At 39.0% G+C, this 21,175-nt stretch overlaps 1 protein-coding gene across 1 annotated transcript; it reads left to right on the top strand.

Moving 5' to 3' along the window:
• Nucleotides 1-504: 504 nt before the first annotated feature.
• On the top strand, nucleotides 505-20,116 carry LOC119782064 (sodium- and chloride-dependent GABA transporter 2-like). The gene is made up of 15 exons (XM_038282868.1): nucleotides 505-587; nucleotides 703-935; nucleotides 1,060-1,194; nucleotides 4,481-4,621; nucleotides 4,708-4,798; nucleotides 4,869-5,001; nucleotides 7,773-7,907; nucleotides 8,291-8,394; nucleotides 8,685-8,809; nucleotides 9,812-9,924; nucleotides 10,013-10,150; nucleotides 10,293-10,395; nucleotides 14,248-14,348; nucleotides 18,828-18,998; nucleotides 19,090-20,116. Coding segments are annotated over exons 1-15 (1,881 nt in total). The 5' UTR covers nucleotides 505-585; the 3' UTR covers nucleotides 19,246-20,116.
• Nucleotides 20,117-21,175: the final 1,059 nt, after the last annotated feature.

Raw genomic sequence — 21,175 nt, 5'->3', positions numbered from 1 at the left:
GGCTAAAGTCTGACTGTGGATTAATATCAATCGAATCCAACTGAACAGGAGCTTTTTTGCAGAGAATGTGCATTAAATTTAGTCTGTAAATATGGAAAGCTTGTGAAAATACACTTTAAATGACTTAGAACCAGAATTCAACAAAAGCAGGTTTTATAAGGTATCGGTACCACATTATTTAGATTTTTATTTGTATGAAAAGGTTAACCCTGTTCCCTTTATCTGTATGTTCTCAGTGCTAATGCAGGGCGTAAATGCAAAAGAGCTTAAGAGCTAAATCATTTTTTTTATATGTAATAGAATAAGAGCTTTTTTTCAGGTTTGGATTATTATGTGCTTGAAAAATAAATGTAGATTCTTTAATCCAAAGTTATTATTTTTAAGCATAAATGTTTCTATATTTTGAATGAATGGTGAGCCGAGGAGTGAGAAATGGCGAATTTGGGCATTGGATGTCCTGCAGGCTTTAGATAAAGGACACACACCCACATTAGTCGTCCTTGAGACTCACTCAGTCCAGATAAGCAAGGCAGCCAAAGCAGCAGAACTGCTCCCAGTTTTAGTTTCTCCTTTTCGGCTGCTAAAATGTAAGTTTTTTTTTGCTTTATCCCCCCTCTTTATTTGTAATGATGTTTTCTTTGTGTTTGCTATGTCCCTTTTGTCATAGTATTGTCCTCTTATGTTGTTTTTTTTTCTTTTCAGGGGTGTGTGTGTGTCCCTGCCAGAGCCGGTGATGGCCGACCAGCCGCTTTCACAACAGGCCAACCAGGCGCTGAAAAAGTCCCACAAAGGAGGCCTCCCCAACGGGAAAGAAGCCCTGCAGGCCCGAGGCCAGTGGGCCAGCAAGGCCGAGTTCCTCCTGGCTGTGGCTGGACAGATCATTGGGCTCGGCAACGTCTGGAGGTTTCCCTACCTCTGCTACAAAAACGGAGGAGGTAAAGAGAAGATAGTCGTCTTTGAGTCGCTCAGCCTCCATGCTTTGTGTTTTTAACAAGATCCACAGTCGGTACGGGATCATTTTGGTGGCTTTAAATGAAGGTTTTCATGTTTTTTGTGCAGGCGTGTTCTTTGTTCCCTACCTGCTGTTCCTGGTGCTGTGTGGCATCCCCCTGTTCCTCCTGGAGACCTCTCTGGGGCAGTACACCAGCCTGGGAGGGGTCAGCGCCTGGAGGACTATTTGCCCATTATTTGGAGGTGATCCTCTGTTGCTTTTGTTTGTTTTTGATTGAAAAATACCTTGGAAAAGTCTACCTGCGCTTCTACTTCTCATTCTATCCTCCCCCCTTGCATGAATGGCTGCATATGTGTTGCGTGTGATGGAGACATTTGCATTGTAATATCTTTGTTAGTATAGGTATTGCTTCTCTGGGCAATGTGTTACAAAGTGTTACAGTGTTACAAGGTCTATTCTTGTTTGCTTTCCCAACTTTTCTTTCACCCAAACGTTTTCCTTCCACCAAACTTTCAGGTAAAATGTCCTCCATCAAGGGTGCATCAATCAGTAGTTTTTGCGGAGTAACCGCCATTTAGAAGGTGTCAATGACTTCCCTCTTGTCAGATTTACTAGTATTTAAATTTTAAAGTGAATTTATTTGGGGTCAGATAAATGTAATCATACAGGCAGACCTAAATAAACCCCTTGACCACATCAACAAACCTCTGGGACAATTTTCTCTAGACTTCAAAGGTATTTGGGGTATTCTTATCCCTTTATAGGGCAAATTACAGTTTTTGGTCTCTTGCATACCCCTTCAAATTGTAGTCTCCACCCCCATCCATCAGTGAGGTCTAGAAGCACAATATTTATATACCGGTATTGCCATGTGGCAGCACATGCCATTTTGGTATTTAACCAGTTAGATGACCCCTTGGCGATATATTCCCTGTTGTAAACCAAGTTGAAAAAAGTGAAAAGGTTAAAAAGCTAATTGAAACATTAAAATGTGATCTTAAAAAGTTATTAAGCTAACTTAAAAAGTTAAAAAGTAAGGTTAGGTTTTAACAAGAAAGAAGTGGGTTTTTTTTCACTCTCTGAGCGTTTTTTCATTAACTTCTTATAGAAGAACATTTGTTAACATTTTAGGACAAGTAACTATTTCTTTTTGCCATCAACACATACATATATTTTTCATATGTTACAAAATTAATAAGGTCTTATACCTCCAATAGCGCTCTTAACGTTTTGACGTTGGAAGTATTTCACTGAGTGCCCTATAAAGGTTTAGGGAAAACTGCACATTTTTGCACATTGTTGGAATCTGTGGTCGCAAATGGCTCCAGAAAACTTCCCCTGATTGCTGTCATGCCTTCACCGTCTTAGAGCTTCCATTCTGTTGCAAAACTGCCAGTTGTACCCGCACACCTCCTTAACTGTAATGCAACGTTATCATTTTATACCTTTAATTTTGCTTCTATAAGTTCTCTTCTGTTTGGATCTCAGACGTATTCCTAGACAATATAAAACAAACTTATCTGAGCAGGAAATTGGGTAATAACATATAAATCCTCTGCTCTATGGGAACGTCTGGCTCCATATCACAGAACACTAAGGGGGGGGGGACGATAATAACCTTGACTTTAGGCACAGTTTTGGTGCAATCATACACAGAGGTAACTTGTAAAGCGTTTAGCTCCTTTTCTGTTTGGACTACTGCATTTCTGTGTCCTTCACTTTACTCTCCTGGAACAAGCAAGTCCAAATCAGTGCCGTAGAAAGTGGTTTATATTCTAGCTCTGTGACCAAACTGCAGCTCAGGGTTAAATATTACTTCAACTCATAGTGAGTTCAGTGAAACAGACGACATCCAGCAATGTTGACGGCTTTTCTTAAAATCATACTCTGGATGATGTGTTCTGAGCGAATGGAAGGAAAAGCAGCTAATTTAAAGCAGTAAACTCTGGAAGTGAGCAAATCTACTTAAAATCAGTTTGTCTGGATGTGAACCTGCTCATGCTCTATCGAGGACTTTGACCAATAAGCCTGGTAGGCTTTATTTGGACTAGATGCATTAAAGTGAGTGCATGAAGTTCATCACTATCAGCTGAATACACTTTCATTGGATGCTGAATATTCCCTCTGGATTTGAACATATTATATCTGCACTGGAAAAATGATCTAGAAATAAGCAAAAATGTCTTAAATTAAGTGTATTTATTTTTATTTAAATAGGTAAAGGAGATATTTAGCCAATGGAATGAGTATTTTTACTCTTAAAATAAGATAATTCCATAATATGCACTAAATCTAAATTGTCTTGTTACATTTGCAAACTGTGTATTTTATCTCCTTACTTCAAGAACAAATGCACCTATTTTAAGAATAAATTACTTATCTATATTTAAATTTTTTTTTTCATTGTGGAATGATGCTGATAAGCAGACCATGAGAGTCAGGTATAGTCAACCTCCTAAATTTCCGAATTTAAAGGTATAGTGGAGGATGTAAGTGGTCCTCCTAATTGTCAATCATTCTGTTGATATTTTACATAAGGCCGTCCTACATGCTTATCCCCATCTTCAGGTACCGGTGGTGAGTCTGACATTAGTGGAAAAATTGCAAATCTTTTAGAAAGTAAGCTTGTATGAGCGATGCAAACAGCAACTTTTAAGCCCATTTCTCCTCATGCACGCTCTTGCACGCATTTAATAGATCTTCACTATCGGGAGCGGGTACAGGGTTTTGCACCCCTATACGTTTAAGGGGTAACCTTATGTTCAACAAAGCGATTTTCTCTCGTTATTACTCCATTAAAGGAGTACACTGCAAGAAATTGAAAGCTAAATAAGTAATTTTTTATTAAGATAAGTGCATTTTCTCTTGAACTGAGGAGTTAAGTGAGAAACTTTGCCAATTGAACAAAAAAATGTAAATTTAAAATAAGACAAATGAAGCTTCAACAGGAAGGTTCCTCTACTTTAGGTTAATTAAAGTGCAATTAAATTGATAATGGGTATGAAAAAATAATATTTACTTCTTCCAACTCCTTTTAAGACTGTATAAACTGACAGGTTTATTTGGTGGAGGGTTTTGTTTCTATTTATGTTCAGGTGAATTTAGTTTGTTTGGAAATTGGAGTTTGGTTTAGTTTTCGTGTGTATTTGGTTGATTTATTTATTGTTGTTTGTCAAAATTGTCGAAAATAAATGCAGTCATAAGTAAAAATTATCTATTGCATTCTCTTATTTCTAGTACATGTTATCTAATTATGTTATTTTAATAGTAAAAATAAAAAAAATAGTAAAAATTGTAATTCTATTCACAAATCATGTTATTAACTTGATGAAATTAACGGTAAATACACTTAATTTAAGATTTTTTGTTATTATTTCTAGATTGTTTTTGAAGTTTATAGCTTTTGGTCTGTTACGTATTCAATATCATCAGATCCTTCTTTCCTATTGAAGATAGAAAAGCTGTGGGCTGCATGTGGAGAGTCACCCTAAAAACGTGTATCCTCTGTTTGTTGTCGTGTCTCTGCAGGTCTCGGGTATGCTAGCCAGGTGATGATCCTGCATGGCTGTGTTTACTACATAGTCATCCTGGCCTGGGCTCTCTATTATCTGTTCCACAGCTTCCAGGCGGAGCTGCCCTGGTCGCACTGCAACAACACCTGGAACACGGGTTGGTATTAAGTCCATTATAATACGCCGGTGAGGTGGTGCGCTGTAGATGTAAAGGTTATGTTTGTATCCTGTGTTCTCCTGCAGATGCGTGCTTCTTGTTTGATAAATACAACCTGTCGGCAAACGTGAGCAGTGTGCCTGAGAACGCCACCTCCCCGGTTATGGAGTTCTGGGAGTGAGTGTAGAATCTTTGGGGTTTCATTCATAGCTATGTTGTTCTTAACATATCCGTGTGTCTCTTTCAGGCGGGAGGTGCTTCGCCTGTCCAGCACTTTAGATGAGCTGGGTCCAATCAGCTGGAAGCTGGCTCTGTGTCTGGCTGTCGTCTGGCTCGTCTGCTACTTCTGTGTTTGGAAGGGGGTGAAGTCTACTGGAAAGGTCAGCAGAAATCCGATAACGATGTCATACAGTCGTGAATACATGCATGTAGGCTAGTTTATTGCTTCTGTTACTATAGTCAAAGTTTATCGCTGTCCCTGTTACTTATAAACTCCTTTGAATTCAGTTCAATTTGCAATCATTTAAGTCATGATAGGAGGTAGTTATTTCTCATTAATCTCTCTGTTATAAATCCAAGTTAATCAAATTAAATGGACTACTTCCTAAATTTCAACCAGCTACTTTGTTTCCAGTGTTTCATTACCGGACAAACTGATTAACCCAGGTGTGTCTGGCTAATGTTGTCATGGTTACTGAGGTCAGACACACCCTGGATTAAAGGTATAGAGGACGATGTTTTATTTGGATTTGGTGGATCATCTAAATAAGTGGTCCTCCTAACTGTCAATCACTCTGGTGATATCTTTAGATAAGGCCATCCTACATGCTCGTCCACAGTTTGCTATCTTTTTCTGCACATGCGCACTTTCAGGCGTATATGTGTGGTGAGCTACGGTTTCAGACAGTTATTGAAGCTCTCACCGCGGCTCTTTAATAAAGGCCGAGGGTCTTTATGGAAAAAGAGAAAAAAAAAGTGTCTACGAAGTGCATTAGAAGGAAAGAAATGCCTCAGAAGAGCCAGAAATATCCCAGAATGCTTTGTGCAGGGAGTATCCTCGCAAAGCATTATGGGATTTGCTGTCACAGTGGCCCGCTACCCGACAGCGGCGACTAATAATAAAGATGGCGCAGGCACCGGGAGGTGGAGGAGGAGCTACATGTTTAACAGGGAGTAAAAAGTAGTGATCATCGATCCAAATGGTAAGTTAACCGAGTTGGCTATAGAGTCCACTATATAGTCCCCGCTCTATATAGTGATTGAGGGATTTAAGGGTTAGGGCGGACGTTCGGACACAGTAAGCTTGTATGAGCGATGAGAACAGCAACTTTTAATCAGAGCGTGCACGAGGAGACATGAGCTCTGCATGCAAATAGGAGTTCCCTCTTGGTAGCGGGTACAGGGTTGGGCATGTGCATTTTTTTTCAAAGTGAAGAGGGCGGGTCTTTTTACAAATTCGAGAAAAATCCTCCACTATACCTTTAATCAGTTTTCTAAGTTTTGAAAGACAGGAAACAAAGAAGCTGGAGTTCAGGAACTAATGGAGTTTGGCAGATAGTCCATTGGAGCCAGAAAGGTTGTTAAAAAAAAAAATAAGGTGAAAAAAGCAAATTTTAACAACAAAGTTTCAAGACCTCCTTAACATCCAGTTTTCTGATGTTGACCGGTTTATTGCTTGCGTTGAATTTATGTTGAGAAAACATTACCTCTTAGTTCCAGTAGATTTCAAATAAATCAATATTTTCAGGATTTGTGAGGTTCATTTACCAATTTCTTATTCTTGTAAAACATTTTGCAAAGGTTAACTTATAATTAAACATTTAAAGCCAAATCCAAGAATAAAAAAAAAACCCAGAAAATTACTTTTTTTTTATTTGAAGTCCTTATTTGGCCTTTTAACAAAATATGTAGAAAGAAAAAACAGAAATACATTTTTGATATTAATAATTTATTACTATGCGATAAGTCAAGATTATTTTTTGTGTAGCCTTCTGCCCTCTGTTATCAGGTATATCTGATTGTGAACAATAGGATTTTGAGCAAAGTTTTTATCATTAAATTATGCAAAAGGTGTCAGACGCAAAACTCCTGACAACACTAGACTGATACATTTGGCATTACAGGGTTAAGAGCTCTCCATGAACTGTTTTCTTAGCCAAGCTATAACTCTCCTATTTAGTCAGACACAATTACAGACAGTAATTACTAGGTCAATCACTTTCTACTCTAATTAAGCCTGGGAAACGCTCTCCACTTCAAGTCATCAGTGGCCATTTTCTCCTGAAATGAACACTTGCAATGGCTTCAGCCTATTTTTAATTAGGTTGCCTGTTTCGCTCTACATGGCTCTCCATAGTTCCAAAATTTCTTGGCACAACAAGTATTTTGGGGCCTTTTTTTTATTTGCAGACTTGGTCAAAAAGATACAGACATATTTGTTGGTGCACATTAAATTAATGTCTATAAAGAAGATCCAAATTTACTTTCATTTTAATTTGTTCGGTGGGGGTTCGGATATGCTTTATGCCCGTTGTTAAGTACAGTGGAGGATCTGTGATGCTGTGGGGCTTTTTCTCTTCCAAAGTCTCTGGAAGCCATTGTTAGATCTTTAAGAAGGTTAAGGTTGCAAAAAAACTTCCTTCGTTGGCCACTTCAGTCCTCAGAAAGATCACCATAGATGTCTTATCTTGTGGATCGAATTACAGACCAGTATCATCATGTGTCAGCGTTTAGGACTTTTTAAGAAAGGATTTGTTTCTTTTTGGGTTTCGAGTTTGAGTTTTCCTTAAAACAAGTCCATAAAAGTAGCTTTGTACAGGCAGGATATTTATTTTATCTGCTATCTATTCTCAGGCACTGGAGCTTCTGAAAAGCTCTTTTTATAAAATGCTGCAGCTGAAAAATTCAACTTGCTCTAAATAATTTATGTTGCAATGGCTGGTTTCTTTATAACACTAGTAATGTGAGGCTTTTGAGTGTTTTACAGCTTTTTTTTTCTTTTTGCATTCACTTACATAAATGTAATACTCCAAAACCTGTAGCTATGAATTAGTCCTAAAGGTCCTGTAGGAAACCACAGAAAGAGAAACTGCAGTAATCTAAGTTTGACGCCTACAGCGCCATCATCGCTATGTGCTTGTATACCCTTCAGGTTGTGTACCTGACGGCCACCTTCCCATACGTCATGCTGTTTGTGCTGCTGGTGCGCGGCGCCACCCTGCCGGGAGCAACTCAGGGCATCGTTTACTACCTCAAACCCAACATCACCCGCCTGGCTGACCCTCAGGTAGACTCCACGTTCCTTATATTGGTCAGGATTGTCGAAGAAACGATCGGTTGTTTTGAAGGGATGTGTGTTTTTCTGTTATTGTTTCAGATGATATGGCTGTGACTTGGGAAAATATTCACACCCAGACAACTTTTCTAATGGTTTCAATTTGCAGTTGTATAATTTAATGTGTTTTGGTTGTAGTTTTTGGTTATTTCTATTTTATTGAGCGATAACATAAAATACCAAGAAGATACGTTTAATCTGATGGAAAAACATGTAAAAAGGCTCAGGAAGGTGTTTCATAGATATTACAATCAAGGCTGTAAAATTTGACCATAAAAAAGGTTGTTTTAATATCTCCTTTCATTTCCTGGTTTTGCTCCTTCTTCTCTCTCTAGGTATGGATGGATGCAGGTACTCAAATATTTTTCTCTTATGGGATCTGCTTGGGAAGTCTCACAGCCCTGGGCAGTTACAACAAATACAACAATGACTGCTATAAGTGAGACACTTTGACTCCCTCTCTCTAACACACACACATTGAAATGTAAAATGTTAGCTCCCACTGGTCAGATGGCTTCCGCAAGGAATGGCAGGAATGGGCAGAGAAAACAGCCTGACACAGCCACACCTCAAAGAAAAGCCCTCGCTGCCATGTTTCCCACACTCTCACATTCCCACACACACTCCTCACCAAACAGCCTCAGATTTCCAGATCCGACTGCTTTTATAAAGATAAACAACCTTTTTTCTTCTGTGTGCAATCAGGTGACGTTGCATATTTGTTTCCAGGGACTCCTTCATGCTCTGCCTCCTGAACAGCGCCACCAGTTTCTTGGCAGGTTTCGCCATCTTCTCAGTGCTGGGCTTCATGGCTGAGGAGCAGGGTGTAGACATAGGCACTGTGGCTCAATCAGGTATAAAATAGGATATCAACTGATACTTGTTAAGAAATTGTGGGAACTTTTTGCACCATTTCTAGGCGATTTTATGGTTGTTGTTTTTTTGTAAGAATATAGCTAATATTTGGGAGAAACAGTTCAATTTTCCCGCTTTTAGTTCCTAGAATTAGCTGAAACAGTCTAAAATACTCATATTAGAAAGGGTTACTTTGATTAAAAAATGTAATACGAGTCAATACGTAATATCATGATGTTAGATAACCCCTGTTTAAAAAAAAGACCGATTTTAGTTGTTTTTTTTTATAATACAAAAGCATTAGAATTATTAAAAATGCTGGAAATAATTAATTTTTTTTAAATATTGATCTCTTAAAATCTTACAGCTGATATGAGGAAGCTAATATTTTCTGTCCTATCAAGTGTAACATTTTCAGTTTTTAATCCAAGGATTAAAAAGAATAAAATAAAACACCATGCCAAATGTTGCTTGCAACCACAGACATTTCTAAATTCTATACAATAATGGAATACTGACTAAATGGGCAAATTACTGTAGTATTTTGTCAGTTTTCCTCAAGATATTGATTATATTGATGCTGATGAAGATTCTCAGTCATCCAGGTCATAGTCATTCCATAAAGGTTTAAAAAAACAATCCACTGGACTTGGTTTCCAAGGTTTGAAGACGTTTGGCTTCCCCTCTCGGAATTGATCTAAATATTTTAGGATAAAATATGTTTTGAAGGTTTAGTTATTTTGAATGATCCCCAAAAAATAGAATAAATTCTTAGGGCAGTAAAGCTGAAATGTCTGCTCTATGGATGTGAAGTGTTTATATATATATATATATATATATATATATATATATAGGGGTATATTAAACAAGATTAAATATTTGATGGGAATATTTCAGATTAAATTATTTTTACAAAAATGTCCTCCCTTTTGGAATATGAATGATTTAGAATTTATTTGGAGTTTAATGCATAACAATAACATAACCATATGCTTTGACAGGGCCTGGTCTTGCCTTCATCGCCTACCCAAGAGCAGTCGCCATGATGCCTGTTCCTCAGCTCTGGGCTGTCTGCTTCTTCCTCATGATCATCATGCTGGGACTCGACACGCAGGTAGACACTCACCTTCACATGATAATCTAATGTCAGTGAGGTCTGTAGCTGTCAGCGCTCACACACGCTTTCTCCTCTCTTGGTTCAGTTTGTGAGTCTGGAGGCTCTCATGACCTCGGTGACTGACCTGTATCCTCACGTGATCCGGCGAGGATACCGCAGAGAGTTGCTGCTGCTGTTTGTGTGTGTGGTTTGCTTCCTGGTCGGGCTGGTCATGGTCACACCAGTGAGTATTATATGACCCTCATGCTGTCACATGACCCCATTAAATATATTTAGATTAAATAATTGCTGACTTTTAGGTGGTTATGGTAACTACAAAACATGTTGGCGGAATGCGGAGCTATGTATGTTTTCACATCCCACAGGGTGGCCTCTACGTGTTCCAGATCTATGATCACTTCTCATGCAGTGGAGCCAGCCTGCTGCTTCTCTCCATCTTCCAGTCTCTGGCCATCGGCTGGGTCTACGGTAAGAAGCTCTTTGGCTTCACTTTTAATGTACATGGCCTCTTCATTTGGCTTTTTTTTAATATACTAAATAAACTAGTTTAGCTGATAAGAAGAGACTTGATTAGTGAATATAGTCCACCCTTTCTCTGACCGCCTTTGGGTTTTTTTAGTGACCAAAACCAACAGCAAGAACTGAGGAAAATACATTTTTGGCCATTATTCAAAACATTTAATTAGGGCTGGATAAATCTGTTGAATATGATTAATTGATTAATAATCGGATAGCCAAAGCTTCATCAGAGAAGATTTTTTTTTTACTAAATTAAACCATGTGAAACTAAAACCTTTCCATGTAAGGAAATCTAGATAGAGCATATTAACAGACGAAAACGTTTTATAATCTTAAATGCAAAATTTGTATATAACTTTTTTTACAATTTTGATATAATAACTGCACTAAGTGGGTCTCTCTGTCAGATAAATACATTTATTATTAAATTAGTTGATGATTATTTCAATAATTGATTTATCACCATTTATCCAATGAAATGTTTCAACCCTATATTTAATATGATGGAAAACTTCTTTGGTTTAATTAAGGATTACACCGAAGTAATTTAAATCTAAGATTATTGATGTGTTAGAATGGCCTAGTCAAAGCCCAGACTAATTCAGGCTTCAGTTGGTACTGAAACCTTAAGCCCCATTTACACTACCCTTTTGAAAACGTCCCAAGATCAGTCTAAACATGGTCAATGAGATAAATGTGGAGTGTACGCAAAACGCAAACTAGTGCGCAAAACTTAACCGCACCGCGCCGGACAGAAACACAGCGCGCTAACATTGTACTAGTTCATCAGTAGGGCTTGGCGCGTTTCAGTTGTGGCTCAGTTTTTAGATAACAAAGAGCGCATGAGCAGAACGCGCCCTTACGGTCAGCCTCCGTTATAATGAAATTTCAGACATTAATAAAAACACAAGCCCCCCCTACCATGCCACACAATTTCCAGTGATGATTCGGCTTAGCAGTGAGATGAACCTCAACGTTTGTCATTGTTTCCTGCGTCTGTAAGTGTCATGTTGGGGTCTAATCTTCTAACCCACATGCAGAAACACTCAAGAGACAGGAAAAAAGTTAAAAGGTTTATTGACAATGTTTTCTGAGAAATGTGAACGGGGTCTTGGTTCGTCAGGCTGGTCACGGGAGGGAAGCAACTAGAGGAGGACAGATCGGTTAGAGTGGATCCAGGAAACTTGCTGTTTAACGGCAGTTTGGGTTAATACCTGCTCAGGGGGTATTCTGACCAGCAGGGGGGGGAACCTTGAGGGTCCAGAGGCTGATCGGCAGGCTGAGGGCAGAGGCGGAGGGCAGACAGGCAGGTTCCAGGCAGCGAGAGTTTTCTCCAGGAGTTGACTGATCACCAGATATGTCAGGATCTGAGAGGCAGAAGAACACAGAGTCTGAGAGGTTCTCAAAAAATCAGGAAAACAGATCAGAGTTAGCTGGCTCAGGTTTGCTGGTACCATTACTGGCAAACACTCTGGCAGGGAAGTGTCAGCCTCCTCCTCCTTAAGAAAGCCTCCAGATGAGCAGATGGGAAACAGGTGTGCAGAAGTCAGCTCACGCCCTCAGGAGGAAGATCTCAGGCTCCCTCTGGTGGAGAAAGGTTGACAAGCCTCCAGATCCCAACAGTAAGCCCTGATTAGACTATTGTTTGTCGTATCCACTTCCCAAAAGCCAACTATCAAGTAAATTCACAGAAGGCTGCCTTCTTCGTCTCTCTGTCCGCAAACTACTAAATATCACAATTTTAACCATACTTCCTGAATGCTACAGGCGCCACCATGTTGAAATTCTTGATTCCCTCTATATAGAGAATCTAGTACCGTAGATCGACACTAGGAGGCCAGGAACCGTGCTAGCGTAGTGTGTAAATGGTTGTGAGAAACAAAGGCTCAGCTCGGCTAACTGATCAAAGCTCGGTCCGAACTCGGCAGGGATCGGTTTTCAGAGGGAAGTGTAAATGGGGCTATAGACTCTAGGTAGATGCTTAAAACCAAGATATATCTTAAAAGACTTTCTGTATCCTAGTATTAACTTACTGGAGCTAAAGACATCTGTTCACCACACTTTTCAGATATTTATCTTACAAAACAAATCATTTTTCAATCACTTTTTAATTATCTGACACTTTGTGTTAATCAGTTTATTTTATAAACCATAATCTAGTTGGTTTTTAATCGAACAAATATTAACAAACAATGTCTACGTGTAAAAAACAGCTGAAAGGCTCAATAAATAAATACTTTTATGTAGATCATATTTTCATACTTGCACTTCTTTCCCACCTCTTGTTTATTTATTTATTACTTCTGTCTTGTTTTGAAGGCATCTTTACTTTTAATCCTTTCAGTTCAGATTGATGTGAGAATTTAATTAAAATGTTATCATTGATGAATGTTGTGTATTCTGATGGACGCTCCTCTCCTCCTCCTCCTGCATTCCACCTCCAGTCAGGAGTCTGTGCATTAATCTGGCTCCAGCTCCAGTCTAGTGTTGTCAGGAGACTGGCTCCCGGCCAGACCCCCTCCATCTGTCTCCACCGGGCACTAAACCTGCCCCCGGGTCTTTTCGCCTCTCAGGCTAGTGGCTCCAGGGAGCCCGCGCCAGAAATGAGTCGCTAAAACTGCATGAGACATTGTTAGCTTAAAGGAGAGATGGCCGACCACAAGAACAGCCCAGTTATTATTTAAATCATTTTTTGGCAACTTTAAAGAAAAAGTCAGAGCTTTTTTTTTTGGACCAGAACCACAACAGACAGGTTTTGCAGTTGGGTAATGCAGCGGTCATGTCTCAGCTTCACCCACTCACCTCTTTTATAGCTGTGGGAATCTACAGTTTTAGGTCCCGGCTTCACATGTGGTCTAGGGGGGGAGGACTTTGTGTATGGGACTCTGGCGCAGGAGAAAGAGGTTCAACAGCAGATTAATCTCATCTTTTTTCATGTCTTTGTTTATCTTTCTTTCTCAGCCACTCAGTATAAAAACAATGGATCCGACCACCATATTCAAACTTTTACACATTTTTTGTGGCTCTTTTATATTTTATATGATCATTGAAACTTAAACTATAATATAAGCCAAAGAAAAGTAAATTATTTGAATTGTTAGAGTACATGCAACCTGTTAACGGCAATTCCCCTTCTTAATCCATTTTTATTGTGGACTTTGACTAGGCCACACCAAAACATGAATTTGTTGTTTTTTCATCAATATTGGGAGGTAGACTTTTTTAATTTTTTTTTTTATTCATCAGGCTGTTAAATAACAATAACTAATGATTACAGCTGAATGGTATTTTCACTGTGGATCAAATGAGAATGGCCTTTACATTAATTTTTGTTTGCTTGTTTTTGAGCCATTTTTTTCCAGCCTGTTTCTCCCTAAATCTGTAAAACAGACTCTAGACGAGGCAAATTAAACCTCAAGTACTTTAGATGTCATTTTAGTTTCTTTTACCTCTTGGATTAGTCGATGTCGCCCTCTTGGAGTAATTTCTGTTAGCCCAATACACTGTTCTGTGTTTTTTCCTCTTCTGGACAGAAACTCTCACTGTGGTTCACTGGAGTCCCGCAGACATGAACCTAAACATCATAACTATTTTTACAATTGTAAAATATCTTTTTGTGATGGTTTAGTCTAATTTATGTGGTCAAAGAGGTTCTGATTGGATGGTTTCTTAACTCCACTCTTGAGGGAGTGAACTAGCCCAGATTGATGTTATAAATCTATACAGTGCAAAATATTTTTCACAGAACTTTTTAAGTCAAAGCTAACTTTTTTTTTTTTACGTTTTTTTTTTTTTGTCAAGGAGCCGATCGATTCAGTGCCAACATCAAAGATATGACGGGCTACACCCCCATTTCTGCCTTCAAGCTGTGCTGGAAGTATCTGACTCCTGCTGTGTGCACTGTGAGTAACATCTGTCTGCTTTCAAACTGGACCGCGTCGCCTCGCTGTGAAGTGGTGCACATGAAAGATTCACCCCACGTCTATCAGTCAGACTGAATACCTTATATGATTACAAAAATATTTGGACTTCATTGTGGAAGAGAAGGGGAGTGAGGTTGATGAGGAGGCCAGAAAACAGTTAGGAAACAGCAATCATGTGGTAGATCTGATTTGATGGAAAATAGAAATTCTAGCTTTTGGTTTTAGACATTTCCAGCCTGGAAAATTCTGAAAATGAAAGAAATTGTGTGTACTTTTAGGTCCAGAATGTATTCTCTTTAAATGATGTAAAATGTAAATCCATCTGTGTGTATCTGCATCTAACTATTGTCCTTTCTAACATCCATTCATTATTAATTTATCCATATTTCCACCCAATATCCATCCATTGATTCATCCATCAATTGAAATATCCATTTTCCCAGTTTCTGCATTAAATGTCTGACCACTTTACCTGCCATAGATTCATCCTGACTTTTAGGGTTTATTCTTAATCTGGGATCAAATGATTGAGGAAGAAATTAAAGTCTAGAAAAGTTTAGACAAAATATGCAGACTTCCTCCCTAAAGCTAGGTTGACACTTCTCAACTTCCCAAGTTTCCTTCCATGGAACGCCGCCGCTGCATCACAGAAGACTGTCAAGCTCACGACGTTATAGTAGCTGTCAGAAAAGCTATTATTCAAGGTAGTTGGGTGCAGCTTTGCTAAATTTAAAATATCCTGCCTGACTGCTGCCGCCTGTCCTGGAAGTTGAATATTAGCGCTGCTCTGCATCCCAAAGAAGGAATCCATCTGTTGTTGGACATTATCTTGGGAAGGAGCGTGATCTTATCTTCCAACTGCAGTACAAGATCATGGAGGGTTTTCAGCAGAGTAGAGATGTTATACATGGAGGAGCTTAGCCTTTATTGAACAGCTTCTGGAGTAACTTTACACTTAAAATTTGTGTTTACTTTATCATGAGTTTGGCAAAAAAAATATTTATCTACATTATCCTTCAAAGTACTGTTACAGAGTAAAAGAACACGGGTATAAACGTAGGTACAAACATAGGTACAGCTTAGCAATGCTAGTAACTCTTTAGTCTCTGCAGAATTGGAAAGCCCTGGTAATAGAGTTGCCTTGAAAAACGGAATTGTTACGTATTTAGAAATAGAAGCACCTGTCCTGTATTTAGTAGAAAAGGAACGCACTTTGTCCCACGCACTTTTTTTATAACTGAGAGTAGAAAAATAAAGAAAATTAAGAACAAGGGCACGTTAGATACAAAACTTACGGTAAACTTGTTCCCGGGCAGTGTCCTCCGCTGTGACCAATGAGCTGACAACATACATGTAACATTCTAGAATGCCCTCATCCCATTGGTCGAGCCAAGTGTTGCTCACGGAGACGATACGGGGAGAAAACAGAGCAATATGGGGGGGCGAACAGAGCTGCTGTTGGGGGTGGACAACTCCTCATTGCTGCAAGAGCTCAGAGGAAATACAAGGGGAAAAAGCAGGCTATCACCACATAATGTGGCATTGAGCTAATGATTTTTTTCTGTTTTACAACTGTAGCCTACAGTCATTGCATTTAAGGCACAAATATGTTTACAAGTTTGCACAAGTTTGCCATTGCACCAAAAATGTGCACTATTTATTTATTCTTTTATATTCATTTTTATAGTTTGAAGTTAAGCAGGACAGCCCTATGTTTAAGAAACTTATTTTATTCAGCAAAGTTTGTTATTTTGTATTAAATTGAATTGCTGGATAATAATTTGTTCATGTCACTCATAAATATGCATCTAATTCAATGCAGATTTGAGTCAAATAGGTTAAAAAAATAATTTCACAAAAAGAGGGGCTGAAAAAAAATCACCACGGAGGCACACACGAGTCCCTTTTTTTTTTTTTTTAGGAAAGTGGCAACCCTACCTGGTTACCACCCTCACCCCTCCACTCCCACCCTCACCCCTTTCCCCAGAGAGACAGTTCTAGTTTTCTTCTAACACTATCAATTTATTTATTTTAATCATCCTAGGAAATACTAACAGTGTCAGGAGGCACATTGCTAACTTTTACACTTTATTTTTGTTGTTTAAATATGAATAAATATGTAAAAATAAATGAAACCATTACTGGCCCAGTATCCTAATTGTAACCTCGGTGAGATTTATTTATTTTTATCTACCAGCTGGAAATGTCCCCAGATTAGGTTTCAGAAATCTGGTGACCTTCAATGTAGCAATAAGACAAGTTTGCTACTGTGGCATTTTTCACCACATTACCATAAAGATGCCTTTTAAGTTTTTTTTAAGGTCACCAGATTTCTGAAATCAAATCTGGGGCCATTTCCAGCTGATAGATAACAAAAAGTACATTTAATCAAGATGAAATAACATTTTTACAAGTGTATTAATGTTTATACAACAAAAATTAAGTGTAAAAGTCAGAAATATGTCTCTTAACACTCGTAGTATTTTCTTAAGATTAATAAAATGAATAAATCGATAGAATTAGAACTGTGTCTCTAGGTTGGGAGTGAGAGGGAAGGGTCAATGGTGGTTAGCAGGGCTTTCCGATTTTTGGGGTCTAAAGAGCTCTGCCTCCCCCCTAAGAGAAGGACATGAGGAAAAGCAAAACCAAAAAAAAGTAAATACAAACATCTGGTCCAGTCAGACTTCTTTGTCTTCTTCTCTCTCTACATTCTTTTCTTTCTAGCCCTCTTCTGACTTCTGTCTGCTTTCTGTTTTACTTTTCCCATTAGCGTTCCAGTTGTCCTCCACTCTTATTCACTCTCCTATCTTTTTTCTGTTCTCCTCGTCTATCAGTCTTCCACTTTCTAAAACAGAGACATAAATCAAAATCACTACCAAAAACATTAGAATTTATAACAGGAAAACATATAATTATAATTATCTCATCTGATTAAATGCAAAAAAATGCTAATTAATATTTATTTTGGATAATATTTGGAGCTAGAAGCAAAAACAGCACAATAAATGAACTTTATATAGGTAGTTATCTTTAGATCATGCAGATCGTATCTGATTTTTCCTGTTACTGACTCCTATTTTTCATGAGAAATGTTCTCATATCCAAACTGAGTGGTAGAAATGCACACCTATGATCGTAAATCACAATCATAAATTCAGAAAAACAACTTATAATAACTAACTTTCTTAAATATAGTTCGAAAATATCTGTAAATAAACTGTTCTTGAACCCTTGAGAACCACCGAACTAGATTAGCGCCTTATAAGGAGTTTTTAATCCAAGTCTATTTTACTATATATTTTTTTTTTAAACTGAAAGGCTACGTTCACACTGCAGGCCTCGATGCTCAATTCTGATTTTTTTTTTGAAATCCAATTTTTTTGCACGTTTCAAAAATATATGTGACTTGTATGTGATCTCCTGTGTGAACTGCATGCATACAGCTTACGCGTCCAGCATGCGCAGTAGAGGACGCAATGACATCACAAGCCAGCCCGCTTCATGTTTACGGAAGTAAACATGGATGTAGTGCTGGAGTGCAAAACCTTAAAACCTCAATCTTTTCAAGATGGTTAAAAAAAATACTGAGCTCTGCATTATTGTCCTCCATTGTTGTGGTTTTTCTTGCCACTTCTGTGTAGCAAAACGCAGAATAGTGACCTATGTTGGTTACTTATGGCGTTCAGGTCGGATGAATGCGACCTGGCCGTTCAGACGCAGGTTGCATTTGAAAAGATCAGATTCGTATCCGATTCAGGACCACATAGCCAAGTGGCCTGGGTCGCATTGGAAAAAATCGGATCTGTGTTGTTCAGACTGTCATGAAAAGATCAGATCCAGGTCGCATATGGGCAAAAAAATCGGATTTGGGTCACTTCAGGCTGCGGTGTGAACGTATCCAAAGTGGTGTGCTCTTTTTCTTCTTTGTGTTTTAATGGCAGCTGACATCCATAAGGATCATTAAAGTCGAACAAGCGGTGTGCTCTTTTAATCATCTTTATGTTAACAAAATGCTACTGCAACATGCTCACGCATTTTTTTTTTTTACCGTATTAACAGTCTGCATGAAACATTTCCCCCCATCATTCATAAAACAGGTTTAGCCGAGGACAGGTGGTATAAAATGGGGATTACCCCCTGAAATCGGGGACATCCTGTCACCCTTGGTTTTTCTCATCAGTTAGCTGTAGCTTAGCATGTAACCATGCTGGTTTATGTTGTGGGAGAAACATTAGCTCAGAAAGAAAAAGTATTCACACCGGATGAATACTTTTTGGTTGTGCATCAGATGGGAAGATTCTTGGAGATGTGTATTTACTTAACGGCAGCTGTTAATTAATACATCTTCCCATCTGGAAGCAAGTATTCATGGTGGGAACAATGTCTCTAGCCAAATTAGCCGTTTAGGATTATTAATGCCGACTTTGCATGAATATATCGTTCTCTGTCTTGTTTTAGGCAACCTTTATTTTCTCCTTGGTGTGTTGGTCTCCGCTGAGCCTGGGAAAAGGCCTCGTCGCCCCAGTCTGGGCCACCACCCTAGGCTGGATGCTGACCCTTTCGTCCGTTTCCCTGCTCCCTATCTGGGCTGTCTATGCTCTCCTCACCACTCCTGGAACCCTGCCCCAGGTAGTTTTCAACACATTGTGATGATAAAATAAAAACCCTACTGAAAAGATGAGAATCTATTTTTCTAATGGATTTTCTTTTTACTCCTTAGCGCTTCCATCGCCTTTGCAGCCCTGCTGAAAAGTCCTCTACGGGCTTCCAGCACCTCTCCACCAACGGCTCAGCATTAACCTACAGTCCTGTGCTGCCTCTCAACGGGAAGCCAAAAGAACAAATCCTAGAACTCATCCAGGAAAAGAAGACATGACAATAATGAACATAATGTATGCTGCTCAGCCCATCAGGTTTGCTGAACAGAACAGTAGAGTTTAAGGCTGATCCCAACAGAAGAGACTGGATATCCATTAGGGAAATGTTATTATTCACCCAAAAAAAAAAACCTCAAACATATGCCTTCAATGTTTATACATAAGGAGAAAACAACGCTACAAAATAATGCACTGAGAACAGTTTTACTCTGCACCACTTCCTTACAGAGGAGTCGAGTTTGGTTAGCTCCTGTTCTTGTTCCTGGGCAGCGTATTTGGTTTTTACCATAGGAAAACAAAAAAACAGCACAAACTCCTGGATCTTACCCATTTTTATATCTCTTTCTCTCTGTCATAGCTTTTTTTTTATGTTACAGTTTAGTCACTGTACTTGAGGACCATGTATAACCACAACCCCTCTACTGACGTTCCTTTTGTTTGGCACCAGCACACAGTCCTCAGCTACAGCTATACTCTCTATGAGAGACTCAGTGTGTTAGCATGTCTGCTAAAATGACTCCATGAGTCAGACATGTGAGGTCGAATGATTAATGTGGAGTATCACTTAGGGCCCTGTCACACCTTGGCGATTGAGACAGCGTATGCCTGACGTCCCAGAATCTTCTAAAACACTGCCATACGCTGAACTTTCTATGTATGTCTTCAATTTTGTGCGTTTACTATTCATAACAAGTCCAGAACTTATGTCCTACGACATGGCCTAACTTATGCATGATGCACTGCAGCGTAATGCCCATAAAATGTCACAAGCCCATGTCCTGAGGGGGCAGCGATGCACCCGGAGGCGCCCAGTGTGCATAAAGATAGTTCTTTGATCGCGGTATTAACGTAGCTCCTGTTTACCAAAAATAAAAAATAATGAATAGAAAGGAAACAAAAGAAAAGTTTGCAGTCGTAACAGATTTAGCGCCATGTCTGCTACACATCAAATAAGTGGAACACTTCAAATACGTTTTAGATTAGTTCTTGATAAGTTATGCATAAGTTTTGCAGAAGGGTAACCACGACTTATGACTAACTTACACTTTACGTATGTCAACGATCAAATAACTTACCCATAAATTATAACTTATGGCCCACGTATGAGCATAGGCTGGCATACGTGGAGAAATTATTTCTTGACGTACTTGCCGTATGTTGACGTGTGCCAGCGTGTTTTAGCGTACTTCAGCGTGATCATAACTAATACAAAACGTACCCGTAACTTATCCAAGGTATGCCAGCGTTTTTGCAAGATTTTCCATACGTCAGGCATAAGCTGTCTAAATCATCAAGGCGTGACGCTGGTATTACGTTTAGCATCCAGACCATGTTGATGCTCCAGTTGAATAGCACTGTTGCTCCAAAGCACTTAAAATAAGCTGTTGTGAACTCATACATAGGCTACGTTCACACTGCAGCCTGAAGTGACCCAAATCCGATTTTTTTTTGCACACATGCAACCTGGATCTGATCTTTTTATGACATTCTGAACAACGCAGATCCGATTTTTCCAATGTGACCCAGGCCACTTGGCTATGTGGTCCTGAATCCGATACGAATCTGATCTTGCGACCTGTGTCTGAACGGCCAGGTCGCATTCATCCGACCTGAATGTTATTTATACCCGACAGTGGTCACTCTTCTGCTTCTTGCTACACAGAAGTGGTAAGAAAAACAATGGTGGACGATGTTGCGGAGAGCAGTATTTATGTTTAACCATCTTGGAAAGATTGAGTTTTTATGGTTGGGAAAGATCGCTAGATGTTCTCCAGCACTACCATCCATGTTTACTTCCGTAAACACAGAGCATGCTCGCTTTTGACGTCATTGCGTCCTCTACTGCGCATGTGGGACACAAACAGGAGATCACATACAAGTCGCATATATTAGGAAATGTGAACAGCAATGCAAAAAAATCAGAATTGT

The sequence above is a fragment of the Cyprinodon tularosa genome, unplaced genomic scaffold, assembly GCF_016077235.1.
Source record: "Cyprinodon tularosa strain WSP-4 unplaced genomic scaffold, ASM1607723v1 ctg1, whole genome shotgun sequence".
Taxonomy (NCBI): Eukaryota; Metazoa; Chordata; class Actinopteri; order Cyprinodontiformes; family Cyprinodontidae; genus Cyprinodon; species Cyprinodon tularosa.
This window is presented reverse-complemented; position numbering and strand designations above follow the sequence as displayed.